The sequence below is a fragment of the Podarcis melisellensis genome (genome assembly GCF_964234715.1).
Source record: "Podarcis melisellensis genome assembly, chromosome: 17".
Taxonomy (NCBI): domain Eukaryota; kingdom Metazoa; phylum Chordata; class Lepidosauria; order Squamata; family Lacertidae; genus Podarcis; species Podarcis melisellensis.
The window spans coordinates 40,311,534-40,335,733 of NC_138534.1; the positions used below are offsets into that span (position 1 = coordinate 40,311,534).

The 24,200-nt window shown below is 42.8% G+C and overlaps 1 protein-coding gene across 13 annotated transcripts in view; it reads left to right on the forward strand.

The window, feature by feature from the left end:
- The window catches only part of ADGRL3 (adhesion G protein-coupled receptor L3), a 548,617-nt gene that overhangs the window by 435,444 nt on the left and 88,973 nt on the right, over window positions 1–24,200 (forward strand). For 10 of the 13 annotated variants that reach the window (XM_081893739.1, XM_081893730.1, XM_081893741.1 and 7 more), the window contains exons 19-21: window positions 1,954–2,020; window positions 3,316–3,407; window positions 21,724–21,750. In XM_081893739.1, coding sequence (XP_081749865.1) covers window positions 1,954–2,020; window positions 3,316–3,407; window positions 21,724–21,750 — 186 coding nt within the window. The remainder of the gene's footprint in view (window positions 1–1,953; window positions 2,021–3,315; window positions 3,408–21,723; window positions 21,751–24,200) is intronic. The other 3 variants (XM_081893736.1, XM_081893737.1, XM_081893731.1) reach the window with 1 other exon arrangement.

Sequence of the window (24,200 nt, forward strand, 5' to 3'; positions counted from 1 at the left end):
GCATGGTAACATTGTAATATGCAAACCTGTGGCAGAGTTCATTGGAGGAAACAGCCACAGTTCTTCCTTTCCTACATGTCCATCCTTGCAAAGTCTCATGGAAGCTGTAGTGCGGGGACCAGAAAAGACAGCTCTTGTTAGGTGGGTTTGTCTGGCAGATGAGTGACAGCTGCCACCCAAGAGGAGAACCTCTTATTATGGCATGGCTCTCTTTCAATTTTGCCCAAGTTCTCCCCAGCTCCAAGTGAGCCAGAGCCGTAGACGCCTTTTTAAAAAAACAACCGTATGAAATATTACCCTCAATGATCAGTTTCCTGAGTCGCTTCAAAGGTCACATTTACATGCTTTATGCCCTTACGGCATTCCCGACTTTTTGAAAAGTCAGATTGATTGCTCGTTGGGCAAGATACTCTTCGGTAAATTATGTTTTATAAGTCAGTTGCAGCAGTCTGCAAGGTTTAAAGTAGGAAGGGGTTAAAGCAAGCGACTCCCAACGGCGGTTTTGCCAGTTTTGAGCTCCTCTTCGCCCGATGCATGTAAACCACACCAGTGCAAAACTCAGAATATAAACTCATGATAGTTTCATTTTGCATTCTGAGCACAGAAAGAACAAATTGGGAAAGGAAACTCATCTTGCAATACATCGAAGCATTATCAGCTGGGGAGATTTTTATTATCAACCCACTAGTTCTGAAATGTAGCAGAAGCACTGGAGCTTCACTCCCAAGAAAAACTCATATCAAATTTCACCACTTTAATATATCCCATCATAATGATGTTAAGGGTAGAAAGCATCTGTTTAAAGTAATGGCAACCCCAGAAATGAAAGAGAGAGAGAGAGAGAATTGGAGACTATCTTTTTTTCATCAGCTATGAACAGGAATAAACTTTATCTGATCTTATCTAAAAGAGTTGACTCCGGGTGTGCCATTTTGGGAACCTGTTCTGGCTTCTTTTGGTCATCACCACTATCTAAGCTTTCTGGACCAGCACTGAATCCAGAAACGCTCTCCAACTGTGTACCTGGTACTTAAGGGGGAAAGAGACTGAACAGTGTCTCTTGGTCTGTTGAGTCTCTGAGCAACAGTACTTCTTCCTTGTCTGGATTCAACTTTAGATTGTTTACCTTCATCACTGATCTCAGTCGTCAGTTCAGAAGGTCCTCTGCCTCCATCTAGAATTTTATTTCAAAGAAAATCTGCATATTTGAAAATGACTGGATTCTCATATTTCTTTGCATAGCAGGTATTCAATCTCTTGTGAGCGTGCAGCTCTTGATACATTAAACTACCAAAAACAGAAGATCATAAGGGTAGATTTATGTTCAACTGTCTTGTTACCTTATGCCCATTTTGTCATTGGGAAAACTCAGAATGGAAATGTAATTTCCCCAAATCATTAACCATTAGGGGATATTAAATCAGATAAAATGAAGCTATTAATAATTTAGTTTAGGTCATGAATCACCTAGCTTGATTCTAAAGGTCAGTTGCATTTCTAGAAATATTCATGAAAACAGAAAACTCCTGAATCTAATTAAGCTTCCGACCTTCTAATCCTAAATTTATTTCCCTTTTCACTAAATCGTTCAGATCTTCACCTACTATGGAAGCTGACAGTCGGGCTGAGCAGCAGTGAATAGCTTGCAGCTAGATTTAATGGCTGTTTTAGGGCTTTTATAAAGATTTTCTATGACAGAAACGGAAGGTCTTAGCAAGTAGAATCTGTGCTATTTTCTCCTGCTTCCTCCAGAGGTAATTATCTTACTCCATCAATAGCACTGTCAGAAACCAGGCATATAATTCAGGTTTTAAATGAACAAGCAATGTGATATTTCCTGCCTCCTAGTGGAACGTTACACTGCTCCCATTCCTCTCTGTCACTTGCTCACACTTGATATATGCTTCTTAGATGCCCTCTTACATGCCATATTTCCCTGCATTTCCATTACAGATGTTGGCTTCGACTTGACACGTATTTCATCTGGAGCTTTATAGGACCTGCAACCTTGATAATTATGGTAAGAATTCCTGATTAGCATGGCTTTCAGCGCATGTTTTTATCGCATACTTAGCAGACAGTGCCTGGTGTCGCCTGGTAGTTGAATCCTGGTCTGTGAGGCTGCGCAAAATTGGGGAAAAGCTTGTGCAACCAAAGTGCAGTGTGGGGCTGTTTCGAAGTCCTTTCTCAATCAGTCCTGCGGTGCTCTTTGCTGCCTGCTGCTCCTTCCCGCCCCCCACCTCCTACTTGCCCTTCAACATCCCTGGATTGCCCCCAGGTGGGCCAAGCCAAGGTGGTCCAGCCCTAATATTTGCCCACTTAAGGAGTGTTCTTGTGAACCTGTGCAAATAAAAGGGCGTACATGAGAGACTGAACCCACATCTGTTCCTTATTCTGCTAAAGGTTCAACAGAGCCCAGATGGGGTTTTTTGCTTGGGTCTTAGAGACATATACAGAAACAGTGTTTAACTGTAGTCTTCAGGTTGCTATCTTGGCTGTGTGGTTCCTTGATCCTGCACCTTCAAGAAATAGTCCTATGGCTACATTGGTTGAGGATTTTTGTATCTTTACAGAGTATAACAGGATTTGCTTTGTCTAGTCATCGCAGCATGGATTTTTAGCAATTGCTTCCCTTCCTGTGCATCCTATTATTCTGTTCTGCCTTTGTGTTTGCACATTTTCAAAAGTCCTGCACAGCAGTGACACCACTGTGACTGAAGAGCAAGGATTGAATAACACGCTATAGAGATCCGGAAAAGCAACGTGTCAGATTTTAAGCATCTGCTTTTTTTCCCTGTAAAAGAACTTGTTAAGATCAGTCTGTCTAACGTTGTGTCTTTGTGTTGCCCTGTGGGCTTCCGGTGCCCCTTTTCTACAAGTCACCTTTGAAAACTGTCTACTTGGGCTGACCCTACAAACTAATTTCTTAATCCGCTTCTTCTGCTATGAAGAATGCAAATGAAAGACTAAGGCCCAGCTCTCAGTAATGTCATAAATCAGTGTCTGGGCTGTACCACTTAAGCTGCAGGTGGGCGCACACATGTTGGTACAATCCTGCATACAAAAAAAAAAATCATCCCACAAAGAAAACTAGGATGTCAGAGAGGTAGCTAATCTAGAGTCTTCTCTTTGACATCTAGTGCTTTATCTGTAAGAATTTTTACTTTTGTGTGGAGGAATATACAGTAATGTGAGTCTCCACTTGCTGTGTGAACTAGTGCAGTCCAATCAAAGTTTTGCCGTTGTAGAGAAAACTAGAGCCTTGGGTTAATCCCCTTCTTTTTCTCATAACTTGCTTCTTATTTTTAATTTCAGCTTAATGTAATCTTCCTTGGGATTGCTCTTTATAAAATGTTTCATCATACAGCCATATTGAAACCTGAATCTGGGTGTCTTGACAATATCAAGTAAGTGAATTTTCACTCATTGTCTTCTCAGCTGTGTTATGTAAACAACACATAATTATTCAAGGATAATGCTAGCAAGAAAATACTAGGTTGGATCCAGAAAAGGTTGATTGAAATCAAGACCCACACTGAAATCGATGAGACAAGTCAGTCTGGACTTGAGTCCCATTGCCTTCAGTGGGAGTTCGGTGAAACTTATATAGCCTGGATCCAACCCAAAGTGTTGATTTTCTTGTGATCCAACATTTTTGCACTATTGTACAATGCCATTAAGGCATAGTAGCAACCACGTGAGAGTTCCTTTCCCATGAAGGTAACTTATGTAGCTATAGTGCAGCGTTGCCTAGTTTTGGCAGTGTGATTCTGTGTGAAAAACCCAATCAACATGAATGTCGCACTCCCACACAACCTCTAATGCAAAAGCAGCTGCTTCTACATCTGAAAGGCATCTAGGAATGTTTAGCAAGGTGCAGTGATACTTCTTTAAAATGCCCAGTGCCCAAAGACAGCTGTTTAAAAAACAAGCAGCAGCCCTCATTCGTTAAAACAAAGATGTACTTATTCTTCTGCAATAAAAAGTATACATGTAATTCATACTGAAAGTAGAAGTAAATAATAGGAAGGAAATAGATACAGTTGTGGGTTGTTTAATTATTTCATTGTTCTTAGTGTTCCAGGATAGTGACTTACTGGGTGCAATTGGTTCTGTAACTTGTATCAGAGGGAACTTTGAATGTCCTAGTAGACTACTTCCTGATGTTTTTTTTTTTACTGACAACAAAGTCCAACCAGAGAGCAAATTACGCCATATGTTATATTGTCTGCTAATGGGACCTCTTCTCTAGGACTTGACTACTTTTAAATCAGATTGGGAAGTTATTGTCTCTATAGGTTAGCTGTTTCTGTTGTCGTGGCTTAAATTCAAAACCATAGACATTGAGGAATGGAAGCCAGATAGTGATAATTAGTCTGGTTCAATTCAGACCAATTATCCAAACTATGATTTGGAGGACAGAGAATGAGCTGTGAACTTCCTGCTACCTTCTCTTCTCTCTCTTCTCTTCTCTTCTCTTCTCTTCTCCACTCTTCTTTATTCATCTTTATCTCAGCTTCTGTCCCATTTTCCTGTTTAGTAGTAGCAATAGTTTGCTGTCACATCTGACTTGGCAGACCATATGGATAGTGCTCACCCTCCAGATCAGAAACTCTGCTAAAATTTATCCTTTTACATCCATAGCATCAGCTGAGATCTTATAATTAAATGTCAATGATTCCCATCCATTAGCATGTAGCAGCTTAAGATTGGGAAACTTTTTGGTACAAATTTTGATCATTAATTACTCTTTTTCTTGTGCCGAATGTGTTCCTCCCTCATTCACAACGACTGCTTCTACTTCATCTGAATCTAACTCACTTTTAAAACCCTTCCCTTGTTTACAGAAAAATCATTGTTTGATTTTTCTGTATTCTACGCACAACCAGAAAGGAAAAGCCAACCGATATTGCCTTTTTTCCCTTTATTTAACCTAGATCTTTAAAACGCAATTCTTATCTCTTGTTGAGTGCAATTGAATGTTAGAGAAAACCTTTAACCTACCTATTAGCAATTTGAGTTCCTTCTACCAAAAACAATACTATCTTTTGAAATCCGCTTTTGGTATTTAAACAGAATATCTTGTGCCTCCCCAAAAAAACTTCCATTACTAGTGCACTTTTAAAAAAAAATATCAGTGCAACATATGTAAAAGTTCAAGAAAATAACTAAAGCAGCAGAATATTTTACTTACTATGGACCTGACATTAAAAACAAACAAACAAACCCTTACACTACTTTCCAAAGTCTGGGAATGAGCCAAAGTAGGCCTGTAGTGGAGTTCAGTAGAACCTAGAGGACTGTTTGGTCCATTCTCCTGTTGAAGTGCAAAAAATGCAGAGCTTCAGCATCTGTGGACTGTTCAGCCTGTATTTGAAGACCTCCAACAAATGTTCAAACCCCCCCCCCTTAGTTCAGTAGCTGAACTTTTCTTCCTAAAGAAATCTTGGTTTTTGTAGCTTAAGATCTAATTCCTTCCACTGGGACAACAGAGAATAAGTCTCCTCTATCTGACTGTCTGTAAAGGTTTTTGAAATGAGTGCTAGCATGTCGCCCTCCTCCCTCAGTTTCTTCCTTTTCCATGTTTTGTTCCTTGTCCTCAGGAGGACAAGATGTGCTTCCTTTTTAAAGACAGCTTCTGGGTGGAAGGGGAAATGGAATGTACTGTGCTGCCTTCGGACTGCAACGTTTTGTTGTGGGTCCTCCTTTTGGTAGTTTAGCTTCAAAGAAAGTAAAAGATGGGCAGCTAGTCACCAATTAATAGAAGACTGCCACCTCCGCTTTCATGGAGTGTAGGAAAGAAAAATATGACCTCCATTGTGACCTTAACTTCCAAAAACATCTCAAGGCTGCAAACCTCGTTGAGCAGGAGGGGCTGCCAAACCATCATTATTTCCAACTTCTCAGGATTCACCTTCAGGTGGCTCATCTCACACAGTCCCCTCCATGACTATAAAACAGATAAACTCAGAAACGGAACCTAGTTTGAGTGAAATAGAGGCGTGTTGTTCCAGGTCCGGCCCATACTAGTGAGCGGGGAGCATATCTCCATGAGAATCTCACCCAATGTCCTTATAAACAGATTGAACTAAGAATGAAGCTGCCTTGGAGGGAGTGTGCTCATTGGTCCATCTAAGTACTATCTGTCATAGTGGTTTCCAAACACGGTCCCCTTAAAAACTGTTTAGGGTTTCGGCTTAGTGATTTTTCTGCCTGTTGTATCAATTGCAATGCACTGGTCTAGATGCTGTGTGTTTTTCAATGTTATTTTACTTGTTTCTTTCCTCTTACATTGTATATTATTGTATTGCAATTTGAATTCAACAGGGCAGGATTCAGCTAACGAATCTTATCAATGGAAGCCCCCTACAAGGACTTCCCTTTGTGCAATGGGGCTTCCCCTCCCTTCTCCCGCGTGCGCCCCTTTCATTTGCCAGAATTGAGGGAGGAGAAACGCCCCTCCCCCCGAACAGCACATGCTTGCCTTGAAGGAACAATTGCCTTAGTGAGACAGTGAATTCCCCACCGTAGAATTCAGATTGTAATATAATATAAGAAATAAAAGAAGCAATAAAATAAGAAAATGAAATAAAGAAAAGAAGCAATAAAACACAGTGAAAAATGAATCTGTAAATCTGATGTGATAGATGTGCCGTCTCCCATCTTCAACCACAAATCCACAGACACGTCACGGACCACCTGAAGGAAGCTTGTAGAGAACAGATTGGGTACTCTCTGGTCAACATCAAATAGCTGCAGTTCTTCAAGGTCTTTGGCAAAGTCATTTCCTTTCTGTGCCGCCTGATTTTTTTGTGACAGAAGATGCTAGAACTCTTTACACGTGAAACATGTGCTGTACCACTGAGGTAGAGCAGAACAGGGTTGACCTTGTGGAATATCACAGAGAAGGCTCTGGGAAGATGAAGAGAAACCTTTTTTGCCATTGTTCCTTCCAGAAATGAGTAGAACCTGCACCACCTGATGAACTCCCATATCAACAACTTCAGAAAAGGGTCAGTGAGTGCAGTCGCCTCTATTCATCCCTAAAATGGAGGTTATCAACTAAGGCCACAAGTACAGTCTTGGTGCCAAGCCCAAGCGAAAAGGACTAGCAGAGGTCTTTGAAATGGCTCCCATCCAACTATACATCATTCAACAAACTTCTCTGAATTCAAAATGAGGACTGAAAGTAGAGAAAAGGGTAAAGTAAAGGGACCCCTGACCATTAGGTCCAGTCATGGCCAACTCTGGGGTTGCAGCGCTCATCTCGCTTTATTGGCCGAGGAGCCAGTGTACAGCTTCCGGGTCATGTGGCCAGCAGGACTAAGCCGCTTCTGGCAAACCAGAGCAGCGCATGGAAAGGCCGTTTACCTTCCCGCCAGAGCAGTACCTATTTATCTACTTGCACTTTGCCATGCTTTCAAACTGCTAGGTTGGCAGGAGCAGGGACCGAGCAACGGGAGCTCACCCTGTCGCGGGGATTCGAACTGCTGACCTTCTGATTGGCAAGCCCTAGGCTCTGTGGTTTAACCCACAGCGCCACCCGCATCCCTTAGAGAAAAGGATAGCTAAAAGAAAAACCCACACAGGATCCATATTGTTGCGCAGGTGCCAAACAACTGTAGATATGGCAATAATGAGCACTGCTTCTCTCAACTGGCTTTGAGAAGTCAGGATGAGCATGGCCCAAGTTTCCAAGTGGCCGTGCTAGCAAGCACATATTCTACCTTGGCGTGTGATTCCAACTGAAACCAGGCCAAATGAACAGGATGTGGATGAGCCTTTAAAGTCTCTGTGTTGTGACTCCAGGATCCAGAAGAGACCTGGACACTCGGTTATACCATAGTTTCACCTGCAAGAGAGCCAAACCAGAGTCCTGGCAATGAGGCTGATGCTGTTGATCAGGGGACCACTGAGCTCATGGCTGGCAGGCAGGAGACCACTGAAGCATATGTCAGGGCCCCAATGCAAGGACTCTCCTGGGCATCTTCCCTGAGCTCAGGAAGCTATGTGCCTTCCACAGTACCTCGCTAGTCCAACAGTGGTGGGAGTGCACCAGGTCAGGGAGCACCAACCAATTTTAAGTGCAGAGGGTTGGCATTTAAAGAGACCCTAAAGGTAAAGGGACCCCTGACCATTAGGTCCAGTCATGGCCGACTCTGGGGTTGCAGCGCTCATCTCGCTTTCTTGGCCAGCGTACAGCTTCTGGGTCATGTGGCCAGGAGGACTAAGCTGCTTCTGGCGAACCAGTGCAGCGCATGGAAACGCCGTTTACCTTCCCGCCGGAGCGGTACCTATTTATCTACTTGCACTTTGAGGTGCTTTCGAACTGCTAGGTGGGCAGGAGCAGGGACCAAGCAACAGGAGCTCACCCCCTCGCGGGGATTCGAACCACCGACCTTCTGATTGGCAAGTCCTAGGCTCTGTGGTTTATCCCACAGCGCCACCCGTGTCCCTAGACCCTAGTTATCCCCAAACAGGCAGAGCCTAGGAGAGGTGGATTAAAGGCAGGGACTCAAAGTACCTCAGTTCACTTTCAATCCTTGTCAAAGCAAGTTGCTCATTAGGAACTTTCCACAACGTTGTGACAAGTGACCTTCCTTGCTGCCTCGTCCCAGGGGTTCCTCTGCAGGACCAGAGCAGGACACTCTGGGTCTTAACAACAAGGAGTTAAGAAAACGATATGGAATGCATGTTCGCACCGAGTAATACCAAGTAGATCTTTTCCATTCAAAATGTAATTGTTCTTCCAGTATATCAAAATGTTTAAAGGTTAGGCCAAGAACTGGGGGGAAATGATTTATTCTAGCACATTTTATCACTGCTAGATTGGCAGCAATTACTACGCATAGCTTTTCAGGCACGATTTAGATTACTGATCTTCTAAGATTCATTGAAAGAAGAGTCATCCTGACCCTTTTCACTGTGATCTGAGAAGTCATAGGTGCGATTCTGTTTTTAGCAATGTGGTTGTTACCACTTTGGTGTCATTCTGCACCATAATGGTAACATAATGAAATCCAAAAGGGTCGTGTTGAACTCAAAAGACTAGCATTTATTGTGACAAAAGCTTGAAAGGCCTAGAGCCCACAGGGCCAATGTGTGTGAATTTTAAGGTAATATGAGTTGAACAGTTCATCTGAATCATTGTGCACATGAATCTGTCCACGAAGAGGGAATTATGCACATTTCCTGGTCAATATGCATAATTTTTCAACAGGCCATGAGTATTGTGTGTTTCTCAACAAGAATGTCAATGTAGCAGTTTCACTTTCAATCCAGATATCACCCAGAGCACACCACACATGGATTATAGCTAGCCCAATGATACAGCTGTGTTTGCTACAGCTGCTTAAACAGGATTTACTTCAGGTGTTTTTAGACTAGCATACCCGCCTAACCAAATAAAGAAACAGATTAACAGGTGTCACTCATTTATATCCTACTACAGGGCAAACCTAGGAGAGAACATAACAGAATATCACTTGTCACCTACAGGTCTCAGCCAAAATTGTTCCAAAGTACCTCCAATTATTCTGAACAATGCTACTTCCCTCTCGTACCTTGGGTGGTTGCCCTCCACTAATCTAAAAAACCTTCTACTCACCAGCAACTAATAGAGAAACATAACCGAGGACTAAGCTGAGCAAAAGACACAGAGGCCGGCTTTTCCTTACCCACTCAAACAACATTATTATAGGATCTAGTAGCATTAGTCATGCCACCAGGCATTCGTTCATTTGCTCATTCTCCAGCATGATTGAATAATCTGCTCCCAACAATGCCATTCTGCATTTGAATTTCCATTCTGTACTGCTTAATGTAAATAGGCAAAAAACACATTGCAGAGCCTGCTATTAATAACATAAAATGGTATGTTCAAGTGTTATTTATTAAAACTGTTTATTATACAGTTGGTAAATGATCTAATAATTTATATTATTACAACCATGCCAGAGCTTTTAGCCCAGAAATGAAGGAAATAAAGAAGGAAGGAAGGAAGGAAGGAAGGAAGGAAGGAAGGAAGGAAGGAAGGAAGGAAGGAAGGAAGGAAGTCCCATCCAGTTCTCTAAAGATGGTACATTTGAGACACTATGCTGGAGTGAATAGAGTATTGGTATTGGTAGCAGAGACTCCTGAGTCCACACTGTGGATCGAGGTTCACTAGGAATAGAGGGTTCCCAGGGGGAACAGTATCAGAGCCCCCAAGTGAGATAGGTGCAAACTATCAACTGGTTGACCGGCAACCAACAGCATAATTAAGACAGGTAAATGTGAGGTTTCAGAAGTGGCAGCAAGTGAGCAGAGGGGCCAGAATGAAGTAGCACAGTCCAAGAAGGCAAACTGTCAGGTGCCAAGGGAGCAACAACTGTGAGAAAATATGAAGAGCAGGAGCTCAGTCTTGGAGTCCCTATGGACGAATGGCTTTATGGAGGCAGGAGAATCTTCACTAGTCCTCTTAAGGGATAGTACTAGTTATAGAACAGGAAGCTCTTTCAATGGAGGAGAGTCCTCCAAGGATTTGTAGGGTGGCTTGTGCTTAACTTCGTTACAAGAAGTTGGGGGTGAGCAGTAAGGTGGCCAAGTGTGCTGATCATATAAAATTACTCAAGAGGATGAAAGCCCAAGGGAACAGTGAGGAGCTCCAAGAGGATCTCCCCAAGCTGGGTAAATGGACAACAATCAGGCAAATGTGGTAAACGGCAAAGTGACAGATCTTGAGGCAAAAACAGCAACACTAACTGCACCCGTACACTGTGGAGACCTGAACCTGCGGTGGAAAAAGATATTGGTTCATAGCGAACATTTTCATTGGTTATCGGCTAACTGTGTAGCAACTGTGAAAAGGCGAATCCCATGCTAGCGATCATTAGGGAAGAGATCAAAACCAGAACCGTCAGTGTCACAATTCCCCTTTAGAATTCTACGCTTGGAATCCTATGTACAGTTGTGGTCACCACATAACAAAAAATATCTTATAGAGGAGCAAGAAGAGGCAGAAAAGGACAAGCAAAATTATCAGGGGACTGGAGCAAGTCTCCTAAAACTAAAATGTCCAGGGGGACATAGCAGAAGTGTAAGAGGTGAGCTCTGCCAAAGCCAGCATAGATTAAACTCCAGGCTCGCCGCCAGTTTCTGCCTTTTAGATTTATTTACAAAGTTCAAAAAGGTTTCCAGAGCTTCAAAGCATGTCCGTCCCTGTCTCATTAGACGCCTCGAATGGCTTTTTCTTACTCCTCCTTCCCCAGCAGGCTAATCGGCGAAAACCCCGCCTCTTACTTCTTCTGTTCAAAGAATAACTAGTTCCAGGCTCAGCATCCCCCCTCCCTGCCTCTTCTTCGCTGTCAGATGAGAGGCTGCTAATTAGCTCTTTCGGCTCTCTATAAGTGCTGGTCTCCCCCCTTGGCTCTCTTGCCGTTTGCACTTCCCTGACAAGAAGTTTGTAGAATTAAGTATGGCGTGGACAAAAACTCTTTAGAATACTAGGACTTTGGACCATCCATTGAAACTGCCTTTCAGGAGATTCAGGGCAGACAAAAAGAATTACTTCTGCACACAGCACATAGTTAAACAGTAGAATTTGCTGCCATAAGATGTGAAGATACCACATTCTCTGTGGTATCTTCACATCTGTGGTATTCTGCCTTGACATCAGGGAAGGATGCTTGGTTGTCCTGATATTTTCCTCTATCCAGGGCAAGCCATTTGCCCATGGAAATGTCATCAGTGAGACCTGCAAAGATGCCAACCAAGTAGAACTGCTATCTATGTCTGACTCTTTAAATGATCATTGCCCCGCACCACCAGGTTGATGTCCCACATCTCTCACGTGGGGTCAACACTTAGCAAGGTCCTCCTGAGTAGCAAGGAAGCATCAGCACTCCAGCTCCCAATAAGAACCAGCAGTTAGGTGAGCCACTTCCTTCAAAGTCATAATGGCATAGGAATCTTCTGTGTACCCACCCTCAATGACTTCCGTGGGAGGTAATTGTCCTGAGCTGCTCTGATTATTGCGGACAATTACCTCCCAAGTTAAGGGATGCAGGTGGTGCTGTGGGTTAAACCACAGAGCCTAGGACTTGCCGATCGGAAGGTCGGCGGTTCAAATCCCCACAACGGGGTGAGCTCCCATTGCTCGGTCCCTACTCCTGCTCACCTAGTAGTTCAAAAGCACGTCAAAGTGCAAGTAGATAAATAGGTACTGCTCTGGCAGGAAGGTAAACGGCGTTTCCGTGCGTAAACGGCGTTTCTGGTTGGCCAGAAGCGGCTTATTCCTGCTGGCCACATGACCCGGAAGCTGTACGCCAGCTCCCTCGGCCAGTAAAGCGAGATGAGCGCCGCAACCCCAGAGTCGGCCACGACTGGACCTAATGGTCAGGGGTCCTTTTACCTCCCAAGTTATTGTTTGGAAGTGACTCTGCTAGAGCCTCTAAGACCAAGAATATCACAACTTCCCTCAGCGGGTCTCTGAAAAGGGAGCGTTCAGCATTAACGAATGAATTTTGCTTCGTGGTGGCTTGAAGCCTAGAACACTGCTCAGCAAATCAAGTGGAATGAACATCTGTGAGGATTGGCAGTCTTTGTGGCCTGGTCAGAAGGGGATCCGCATGCCAAGGACCTCGGGCAAACTGACTATAGCAAGGCCTCTAGGGCATTAATAAGTGCTTACTGTACTGTACACCACAGAGGATTCAGAGATGATTGGCACTTCTTCATCTTGGCTTGCTCCAACTGACTCACTGGCATGTATTCAACATCATGGCATACAAGATGTAACGAGGGATGCTAGCGATGTAGTTAGAAACAGGAAGATCTCCCCGATGGAGTTCAACGCTGCATACCTCGCTCCGCAACTTTTCAGATTTGCTGCAGTGCTGGACAGGAATGACTTTTCAAGTCTGCCTCACTTCCCATGGGGATTTTCATCTATATTTTGTCCTGACATACTTGACATCCTGATGATGAACCATCTTCAGCATGGACTCCCGCTTGAGAATAGGGCTGCCCTCTTACCTGAGATGCCTGTTCCCATAGGCATATATACCATCCGTGTGAGACTATGGGAATCCTAGAGCCTGTCCTGGCTTGCAGAATTGCCCAGCTCTGAGTGCAGCTGAAGCAAGGACAATGCTGGCTGACATTATCTGGTGGTTCAAACACACTTATATGCAGTAATTTTCTGGACACCCAACAGTACATCTATCTACTCCGGGTGCTTGGAAGAAGAAGACTTCTAGTGCACTTGAGCAAATCAGTAACTGTGCATACTGTATTCTTTCATTTATTCATTAAGAGTATTTATAATCCCACCTTTTGTGGCAAAGACTCTTCAAGGCTCTAACAATTATTAAAATACAATACACTTCTGCAAATGTGCTGCACATTGATTCAACCTCCACTCTCAGCATTTGAGTGATGAAGCTGTACACTTCAGCAAAGGAGCAGCCGTGTGACAGAAATTCAGTTCCCACGAGATGCGATGGTCATTGGCTTCAATGGCTTTCAAATGAGATTAATCAGATTCATGGAGGATAAAGGCTATCAATGGTTATTAGCCAGGAGAGCAGGATGGAACCTTTCGTGGTTAGAATACCTCTGAATACCAGATGTTACAGAGCAAGTGCAGGGAGGGGGGAGAGACAGCCTCTGCCACTTTTGGGATCTCCCTAAAGCCCACCCAAAAACATGTTTGTGAACCATTGTTACAGCTAAGCAAGACAAGCAAAACCACCGTATGATGTATACGCTGATGGCATCATTTCTCCCTGACATGCTAGTTTTTGTGTGTGAGAGTGATATACTGTAGAAGTCATCAGCCTTCACTTGCAGTCTAAAATGTCATTTTTAGCCATTGAATTTAAGGATGAACAGTTCCTCCAGTAGGTTCACTCTGTCCCATGGTCCAGTCTGCCTGCCTTCCAGTTTAACTTGCAAAATTTCTAAAAATGATGAATTCGCCATGCCCAATTTGCTGCAGTTTTGCAACACATTTGATCATTAATTAATCAGTGTGGCATTGATTAAATCAGTGCTAAAAGTAATCAATGTGAATGTATTATTGCCTTAGGATTCCTCCCCCTGCTTTGATTTAAACCTTGCGCATACATGCTGATGTGCGTCACTAGTAACCAAAGGCAGATATCAACTAAAAACTGTGGCAAAATGCTGAGCCAGAATCTCCCCTGGGCTTGATCCTGCTAAGAACTGTGGCAAAATGCTGAGCCAGAATCTCCCCTGGGCTTGATCCTGCTTAAGGCCCACACTTGGGCAGCATTTCATCGATGGAGAGGGGTTTGAAGAGGGACACATTTCCCAGCAGTAACACTTCCTCCTGCTGCTGAGTGGAAATGCTCTTCACTGCAAGTTCAACTTCCTGCCCACAGAACACCTGCATCGTTTTATGCCACAAGTTGGCTTTGTTACAATGCTGTATCACTATGTAATGTTATCTTTAGCCACACCAGAATTTGGAAGCCCGAAAAATCTGGGGAGAAGTTCAGTTGGAGGCAATTGCATATGCATTGTTAGTTGAATCATTCTTTATTAATTTTGTGTGTGGCTGTGTAAATACTCACCCTGATCCTTCCAGTTATGGCAGAATGGGCATTAATAAATGAACAAAATGCACAGGCTATGGCTCAGCTGGTGGGATGCAGTGTGTCACTGGGGGAAAGAGAGAAGGGCATCTGTTGGAAAGTCCTCCTCTGCATCCGCCTTCACTTGCAGCCATAACGTTCAGCATTAATTACATTTGGGTCGTGTGAGCCCAGCTGCTGATAGCTCCTTTCCTTCAGGTAAAACATGAACATCAATTTCAAACATGCCTCATGACATGGTTTATTTTTCATTTAGTCTTGAAAAGTTCTGGGAAAGTGTGCGGTTATTCTCATAAGATCCTTTTGCCTTTGTGATCAGTAGGAGCTGAGGTCAACAGCCTTGCTGAAGAACAGGCATATAAAAGCCAAGTTAACTTCTTGGCTGTGATCCATTTTCACACATTACACAGGAGCAAACCTAGGGCAGGATTCAACTAAGGAGTCCAGTCAGTGGGAGCCTTCACAAGAACTTATGCTTCTGCAACTGGCTTTTTCTCTCTTTCCTTCCCATGCCCCTCCTGCCCTCCCCAAATTTGTTCAGCAGAGGTCAGAGTAAACCTCAGAACAGAACGGGGCAAGAGAAGAAGAGGAGAGATTGTTCCATCTAGCAAGCCCAAACGCTTGCACTGAAAGAACAATCGCCTTAGCTTAGCATTGTATTCTACCCCTGGATTGTTGCCAAGTGTAAATTATACATTTATTTACTATCCAAGATGCATTTCTGTTTCTAAAAAATCCATTTGCTGCATTCACACTTTACATCCCCCAGTATGCATTTAGGGAATTATATGTTTTTAATCTAAAAGTCGACAACAAGAGAAGCTCCCAAAGGAAAACGTTTATTTTGTTATTGTTTAATGGGTTATCTCAGAATTTTAACAACTCCCTGTCGCTCCTGAACACCCCTCAACCATCCCACCCAAAGAAGTATGAACAGTTGTGTTATATAGATTCTCATAACAGAAAAATGGAAAGGAGTACTGAAAGAAAACGGTTATAAGAGGAAATATAAACCAACAAGCACATATGCAAGTAAATAAGTCATTCAAAGGAATACAGACAAAAAGCACAAGCCGTCTTGTATAACCGCCCTGTATTCAGACCCTTAGACATTGGTTCATTTCATTCCATGTCTAGCTCAAGGAAATTCTCTGAAACTTTTCTTCCATTTGTAATGTAATCTAAAAGATCTTTTTGTAGAAAATATCCTTTCGGTTTTTCAGTTTTGCGAGATTATATGCTTAGAGGCCAGCTTGGCCGTAGCAAATCATTCTCCCCGTCTGTCTGTCAAGTTCCAGTAAAGGCCATGTGCCTGACCAGAGCATCTTAAATGACTTATCTAGCATCATATTGATTCATATCTTAGCTTCTGTTCAGAAGGGAGCTATCAGTGGGCAGCTACAGAGGAGGAGGGTGAGAATTGCTGGCAACAGTTTATACCTCCAATCATTGGCATCCTGGGAGGGACTCAGGCTTTGAATATGAACTGGTTTTTTGATACATTAATCTTAGCCTAATATATCAGGTAGATGATTTAATCACTTGTAAGGCCTCTTTCCAGTGTGGAGGTCTTAATTATATTTTGCTCTGTTTTGGTAATCATTTTCTTTCTTGAATTGCTTGCCTCAGTATGAAGGTCACAGAATTGTGAGCAACGAAGGTGTTTCTGGGGTCTTCTTGGCCCCTCCCTGCTAAAAATGAATGACCTTAACCCAAAGATTCCTCAACTTTTCCTTTAACCCCTTCAGGGAAGGCGCTTCGTCACCTTGAAGAAAACTTCATTTTGTTGATGAACAGTTCTCACAGCCCCCCCCCATGTCTAGTCGTCCCCCCCCCCGAAATAAATGCCTTGTAATGAATGATTTAAACTCCGTTGCAAAGTCCTGATCAGCTCAGAACATAAGCAATTCAGAGAAAGTTCATAATCCCATGCAGGTTTCCTTGGGAGTAAATCTCACTTATCCTATATAAGTCCATGGGTTGTATTAGGGTTAAATTGTGGCTCATTCTGTCCTCAGTAGAAATGGTAAACATTTGTTCTCTTTCTACAGCTTCCCATCCCTCCCCCTTCAATTTCCTTTTCTCTAGCTAAAATATTGGCTATACGGAGCATTCAAGAAAGAAACCGAAGCAGAAAATACAGTTTCTGTATTTTAGAGGTGTGACATAAAGTTAGGCACCCCTTTGCATGTTTGTTCAGACCTAAGGCCTTGTGTTCAGTAGGGCACTCTCCTAAATAAATGTGCACAGGATTGCTGTCGTCTTCTTCATCTCAAGGCTCCTCCATGCTTTTGCTTATACCGTGCACAGAAAGCCCGGGTCCAAGCGGTTTTCCCCTTCCCCGCTCCTTTCCCAGGGAAAACCCAGCAAGAGATCAGAGTCTGGGGGAAAACCCCAAATGCGGTTTGCATTGATCAAATGCTAAAGAGCGGCTCTTCCCACCCCAGGAGAAAGCAGCGGCACACTCAGGGTGAAGTACAAGAGTCAAGGGGGCTGGCTATTTTCTGCTTGGCTTGATTAGAGTTTTCGCTTGTATCTATCAGGCACATAAAATGACTAGCCCTAACCTCGTCTCCTAACCAAGCATCACTGGGCTATGTCACTGCCATACCAGGCTCCACCAACTGATCTGCCAGGCACCACCCCTCAGTTGCCCAGTTCCACATCCTGCGTCCCATTGTATGGTCTTCTGGAGCCCTGGGAGCCCTCTGTTCTGGGTCTCTGAATCTTGGGACGCTGGGCTTCCAAAACATGATGCTCTTGCTGTGGGAACCCGTAAGATAGTTTTACAACAGTATGCAAGACATGCAGTGGAAGAGCACAAACCTTTAAAGTTGAGCTCTTTCCCAGTCTGCATCTGTATTGGAATTAAAGAGTGTTTTTATTGCCTCCTTTGGGAGGAAGGGCAGGCTATGAATCAGTCAGTCAATGAATGGGTACCAGGGTTTGCCCCCAAAATCATTTGTGGCCCTCAAGCATTGAAGCTGAACATTAGAGCCCTTTGCAGGGATGCTTTTGAGCATTCTGTTTTAAGGTCTGAAAGGCGAAATGCCCTTTTGAGTCTACAATGGTACCTCGGGTTACAGACTACGCTAACCCAGAAATAGTACCTCGGGTTAAGAACTTTGCTTCAGGATGAGAACAGAAATCGTGTGGTGCGGCGGCAGCAGGAGGCCCCATTAGCTAAAGTGGTGCTTCAGGTTAAGAACAGCTTCAGGTTAAGAATGGACCTCCGGAATGAATTAAGTACGTAACCAGAGGTACCACTATACTACCACCTCTCCCTCCCCCAAGAAAAAGAAACTTGCACCTTGGGAGAGTGGGCAGCTAGTGAGGAGACCTCAGCAATAATGGGAAAGACACAGTGGGCATCTCCTCCAGGAAGAAATTATGCTCTCAGCATCTTTTCCATCTTGGGGAAGCTGCATGTCCCATTACACCCAGTGGGGAAAGACATTCAGAGTTCCATTTCCCATCATTGCCAGAGCCCTCTGACTGACTGCCATACAGTTCCCCTTCCATATGCTGATAGTTCTGCTTAATGGGGGGGGGCAGATTCTGCCTCTGCTTTTAACCCCTGAAAGATTCATACACAACTGTAGAGTGGATGTAAATAAGTGAACCTTTTCATGTAACTGGATCTGCATTCTGCAGTTACGCACAAAAGGTAGAAATCAATAGCTTTGTAGTTTAATTCCAAACTGGCAGCGATAACTGTCTGTCCCTTGACTTTTTTGTCCTTAAACACATGAGCTTTGGCACCATAATGCCTCATTTATGTCTCAAGTTTCATGTGAAACAGAACCTTGAAAATGGTGCCCAGTGCATCAAGGAAATTTTGGGAGACACCTGCTCACTTTGCTAACTTTAATTGCAAAAGATGTCAGCGGGGAATCCCTACTTACACCATCATATTTATCGTTTGGCTGGTAGAAGCCAAACCTCTCTCTCTCTCTCTCTCTCTCTGTGTGTGTGTGTGTGTGTGTGTGTGTGTGTGTGTTTTCTTCTCCGTTTATATTGTTCCCCCAACTCCCGGTTGTTTTTTAAAAACAACAAACTGTGGGTGTGGGAGCTAAGCCTATATGCAAATTCTGTTTTGTCCTGTCTGAGTAGACTTGAGCATGATTGTCTGATTGATTCTGTTCTATGCGACTTCATTCTCCGCCTTTTGTAGGTTATTCTTCGATTTGTGTAGCTCCTGTTTTATGAGGGTTATGTTCATGTTGAATTGCAGTGCTAAACCCTAATTTTCTTTTGTCAGAATTGTTCCACGTGTATATAAAAAGCCAAGCTCACACCTGATCAATGGTTATTGATTTGTGATGTGCCCTGAAATGTATTAAATACTCAAGGTCTTGCTATGAAGCCATTAAGCATGGGAATTGCTTTCAGGAATAATGTATTTAGTATTCTGCCAGGAAGTCCTCCCTGGGTGGAAATCTGTATTGTACCAATATAAGGTTAGAATATATTAGAAAACAACAATATGCCCCCCTAAAAAAAAAAGTACTGAAAACTGCAGATGAAACGATTGGGATACCACTACATCCTCATTACTGCTACAGATCTCTCATACAGTGACAAATAATCTCAATTTTATTGATGTAAATTTACTTGGGAGGTCACCTAGTCCAACTTCCTGTTCAGGGTCTGGAATGCAGGACCTGCAACTTCAGCCTTCCTGACATGGCTGCCCAACCTTTGCTTAAATACTTCCTCCAAAGGAGAGCACCACCTACTCAAGGCAGTCTGCACAACTACTAAACAGCCCTGACCAATAAGACGCTTCTCCAAGTGTTTAGCCAAAACCTGCAATTTCCACCCTTTGGCGTTAATTGTACCCTCTGGAGCAGGTCTTTTTTGGGACATCCCATTTGAATATGCACTTGTAATTGCTCCTCATGGATATGGGGCAAACAGATGCATTGAGGACCTCTTAGACCAGTAGCATCACACTTGTCTGGGCAAGTCATTTCAATGCCCTTGAGCTTCAATATTCAGCAAGACAGATTCTATAGAACGGGTGAGGAGTCTGTGCGTGCCCCCCCCCCCAATATTTGGACTCCATCTCCCATCAGCCTCAGTCACCATAGCCATGGTCAGGATTAATGGGACTTTTAGTCCTCTGACATAAAGAGAGGGACGCAGGTTCCCCGACTCTGCTATAACAGAATAGCCTTCCCCTCCCTTGACTTAGGTACAGTAAGGTGCACCTCACTATCTGTATCTTTCCATAAAATGTCAATCTAGTTCAGGGGTAGCCAACATGGTTCTCTTCAGCTTCCATAATTCCTGACCTTTGGCTGTGCTGACAATGTCTGATGGGTGTTGTACTCTACAACAGTTGAGTCTGCCACCTTGACTACCCTTGGTCTGATCAGTTGCATAAGCCCTAGAAGGCTTATGCCTCTCCCAGATAGATTGTGTTTTCATTGGCCCTCACGGGGGAATAAGAGAGAGACTCGTTTGCCAGGCTAGAGGGATGGTGTCTTCGAAGCTGAGGAGAGAGCCTTTTTTAATTGGTTTTATTTTATCAGCCCCTGCATACATGCCCAAGTTGGCCATTCCTGACAGAAGAGCATCCTAGGTGCTAGATGTCTTTCTAGCAGTCAGTTGGGATAAGTTAAGAGAATGTTCAAAGAAAGTGCTGCTGAACAATGGACTTTCTCTCTCTTGCTGTCTCACTCCCCTAACCTCCACTGCCTTTCAGTTGCTAGGGAAAATTAGCCAAATGAAATTACATGAGTTTATCCCTGTTCAGAGGATTTTTTTAAAAACCCACAGTGACTTTTTCCTGTTTTTATAGTGTTTGGTTTTCATATTGCTGTTTTATTATGGACTGTGGCGTTGTAAGTTTGCTGTGATTCACTCTTCAGCCGTGTGAATGCATTTGAAGGACAGGATATAAATATTTGAATGAATAAATAAAGCCTTCTGACCAGTTCAGCAGAATGCAAAGGCCAAGCAAGTCAGTCTTTAGAATTGTCCGCAGTTACCTGTAATGTGGTTTGCAGGTTCCTGGGTAAAGATATGTGAAGAAAACTATGGTTTTGAGTTATAGTATTATCCCACTAGGATCTAGATGCCACGAGGCATAAGTAGAACATTCATGTTATCTTTAAAAATAAGAATTTGAGAGTTGCTACACTATTCTTATGTCTTCTTTTCTGGAGTGACTGTGAATTTCTCCACATGAAAATCAGCGATTCGTCACAACAGAAAATACATCTGCCAGGGGATAGAGGGAGATTGCTTGTAACCAAGAACTGCAGAAATGTATTTTTAATGAGAGACAATGGAGGCTATTTTTCATCTGCATGTTTAGCTGCTCCTTCAGTTTGGTAGGCAACCAAATATATACATATTTTTAAATGGCATTTAAATAGGCCAACTGTCAGCAGAGAGCAGTAGAGGGCTTGAGAAGATTCTAACGCCATTACCTATAAAAGATAATGGAGTCTGACTCGTGTAAGGAGGAAATTGTTATTGCCAAAAACTGACAATAAAACATTAAGGAATGTATCCTTATATACTGGGTAAATAATGCCTAAGGTGCAGGGAAGCTTGTCATCATACACAAAGGCCTGCTGTATTGTCTTTATTCAAACCTGAATAGTAATGTTATTCAAAGGCAGCAGATCTTAATATCAGTTTTGTAAGCCAAGCGAGACTATGGTCAAGCAGCTGAAGAACTTAAGGGTGGCTCTGCCCACAAAGAAGATCACTGTCTCTGGTCTTTCAGGCGTCTAAGGTGTCCCATACAGGACTACTTCTCACTGAGATGGTAAACCTGTTTCTGGCCTCTCTACCCAACCTCAGATGGAACGCTTCCTTGCGAAGGTTTTCTATGCACATAAATCTTTTTGCACATCAGGGAGAGAGCCAGGTTAAGTGTTCGTTTTCTACATGGATGGATTTTTTAATGTTTATTTTTGTATCTTTGACCATTCAATTGTGAACCTCCACATGCACCCCCTAATTGGTTTACCACCTCATTGAAAACCAGGCCCAAGTGTAGATCTTGTTAGCTGGGGATCAGCTTGTCTGATTGCTTACCTACATGGTATCTTTTTGTCATTATATTCTAATGTTGACGTTCTTGTCTTTATGTCTATGCATTCTTCAGCTTTGAGGATAACAGACCCTTCATCAAGTAAGAATGACCTGAATGACTGATAAATTCCATTTATCAGTGTGGTCCCATGAACTGGCTGTCAGATCAGTACTTTAAAAGTCATTACAGCTTCTGTCATTCACATTTGAGGGAGGCAGAAGAGCAAACTGTGCAGGAAAACCGTAAGGCCTACAGTTTCTGTGCTTCGTGTTCCTTGATTGGCTGTCACCTGGACTTTCTTGTGATCTGCTGTAGTACAGACTTTGGATACCCCCGCACTGCTCCCTGCTGGGTCATAATGCACATCTCTGCAAGTCCTTGACGTGATCATTTTACCTTTGAATGGTTAAATGCAATTGAGGGGTAAATGTTCAAAGGAATGCTAACATTATTTATTTCACCCAATATCTGTCCTGAATTGGCAATTCTGGACAATACATAGAAAATTCTTCTTTAGTTTTCGGTTCCATTCAGTCAATGACTGCATGGCAATGTTTGAATATTTTGCTTCTGTCTTCAAAAATAGCCCTTTGAATAACACAAGTCTGTACAGAATTGTTTAAAGTTAACGGAAACAACAAAGCATCAGTTATGGGCCTTGGATAATAATGCACCAGATATCCTGCAAGAAAAAAACACTGAATCAGTAGCACAACTAATGCAAGTGCCTCTATTTTGCAGTGGACTTTCAGTTTGTTCTTCTGGTGAAGAGTCCTTTGTGTTCATTTCTTTTGTCTCATTCTCATCTCTGTCATTCTTTCGATCTTTTACAAGAGTGGGGAATACAATTTATTTTAGGCTGGCTTCACTTTCTTGCAAGTCTCTTTTTGACAGCAAAAAACAAAACAAAACAATTTGTACAATTTCTGCATGAACCCAAATATTTTTGTTCAGAGTTAAACCGACAGCGATTAACTCATTGTATAGTTCCATGATACAAACCCAAGCTTTAATTTCTACATGAAGTCGTGGCTTTGTGTGTGTGCGTGGCATACCTAGGTTATGAAAAGGCTCTATAGAATGAAGGTAAAATATTATTTTTGATTGGTTCTTGATGACTTCCATCCCAGTCTCTACATTCCTGGAGACTGTGGTAAAGCCAAACTCCACAAGTATGCCATTGTGCATAAAGAGCTGCCCTCAGTATTGTATTGTGTGGGAAAGTTAAATGCAGGAGAACCCCGTGCAAACATCTTTAGACTGGAGACTCTATATTTATAGAATACTTTTTTTGACCATAATCTAGCATCTGGTCTACAAACAGCGACCATTTCCCCATTTGCTTCCACCGCATAAAGCTTCTTCTTCCGCATTGTTGGTTTTTTGTAGTTCAGGTGTTGATGTTTTAAAAAAAAACCCAGTGCTGGTGTGAACAGTTTCAAGTACCGCATGTCTTTAAGGAAACTCCAATGTGTATGCTCTAGTGCTTTCCAATTTGCTTCAGTGGCAGGTTCAATTTCACCTGAACATTTTATGGCTCCAGCGAGCTCTAACCAACATTTCAGTTAATGCAAAAACTAGGGTTGCCATACGTCCGGAATTTCTCGGATGTAGCCGGAATACTGCATTCAGAAGTAGCCTCTATGCTTTCGTCATCATAATTTGCAGCTCAGGGTGGACCTTCCTGAACCTCCCGGCCAGGAGCTTCGTTTCAGCTTAATTATATCCTGGTAATAAACATGCAATTACATATAGAACTAATGTTGCACCAATGATAGGGTTGCCATATGTCTGGAATTTTCTGAACGTGGCCAGTGTTTAGCCCCCTTAAGCAGGGTGGAAATCATGGAAATGTCTAAGAAAATATCACAGCCCATGTCGGTAGTATAGATTTTGGTGATTTTCATTTTAAAAAATAGCTCAAAAACTCTTTTTGAAATGTGGCAAGCCTACAAAAACTAGCGTAGCCCTGAGGTCTGTATACACACATTTACAGCTCCTCCAAACTGAAGAGTCGTAACAAAGCACAATATTTACACAGTTTAATAAAAAAATATTGGGCCGTGAGTACTTCATATGCTGCAAATCCACACCCAGAAACCGGGCATTGTGCTCACTACATACAGCAGCTCTCACTGCTTTTCTTTACACTAAAAAAAAACCTCTTAAAATTCAAAGGATGCTGAAAGGAAAATGGTTTTGTGATTCTTTTAAGGTCAGAGAATACTGAGGTGAAACTGAATGAAAAGCAGGTAGTGATCCAATCTGGCAGGCATGCTAAAGTCGCTTTGTTGGATTGCGGCTGCTGTAACAACAATAACAACAGATCAAAATAAAAACAAACCCATTAAATATGCCACTCTGGGGTAATATTTTATCCGTTGACTATCTTTGGGGGGGGTTGAGCATTACTAATGTGTACATGAAACTTCAAAACAATGTACATATTTGCAATATTGCGAAGAAATTATACAGCATGGCTGTCCTGGTTTGCTACATGAATTATATTGATTTCCTTTTAAACTGCCTAAATAAACAACCCCCCCCTT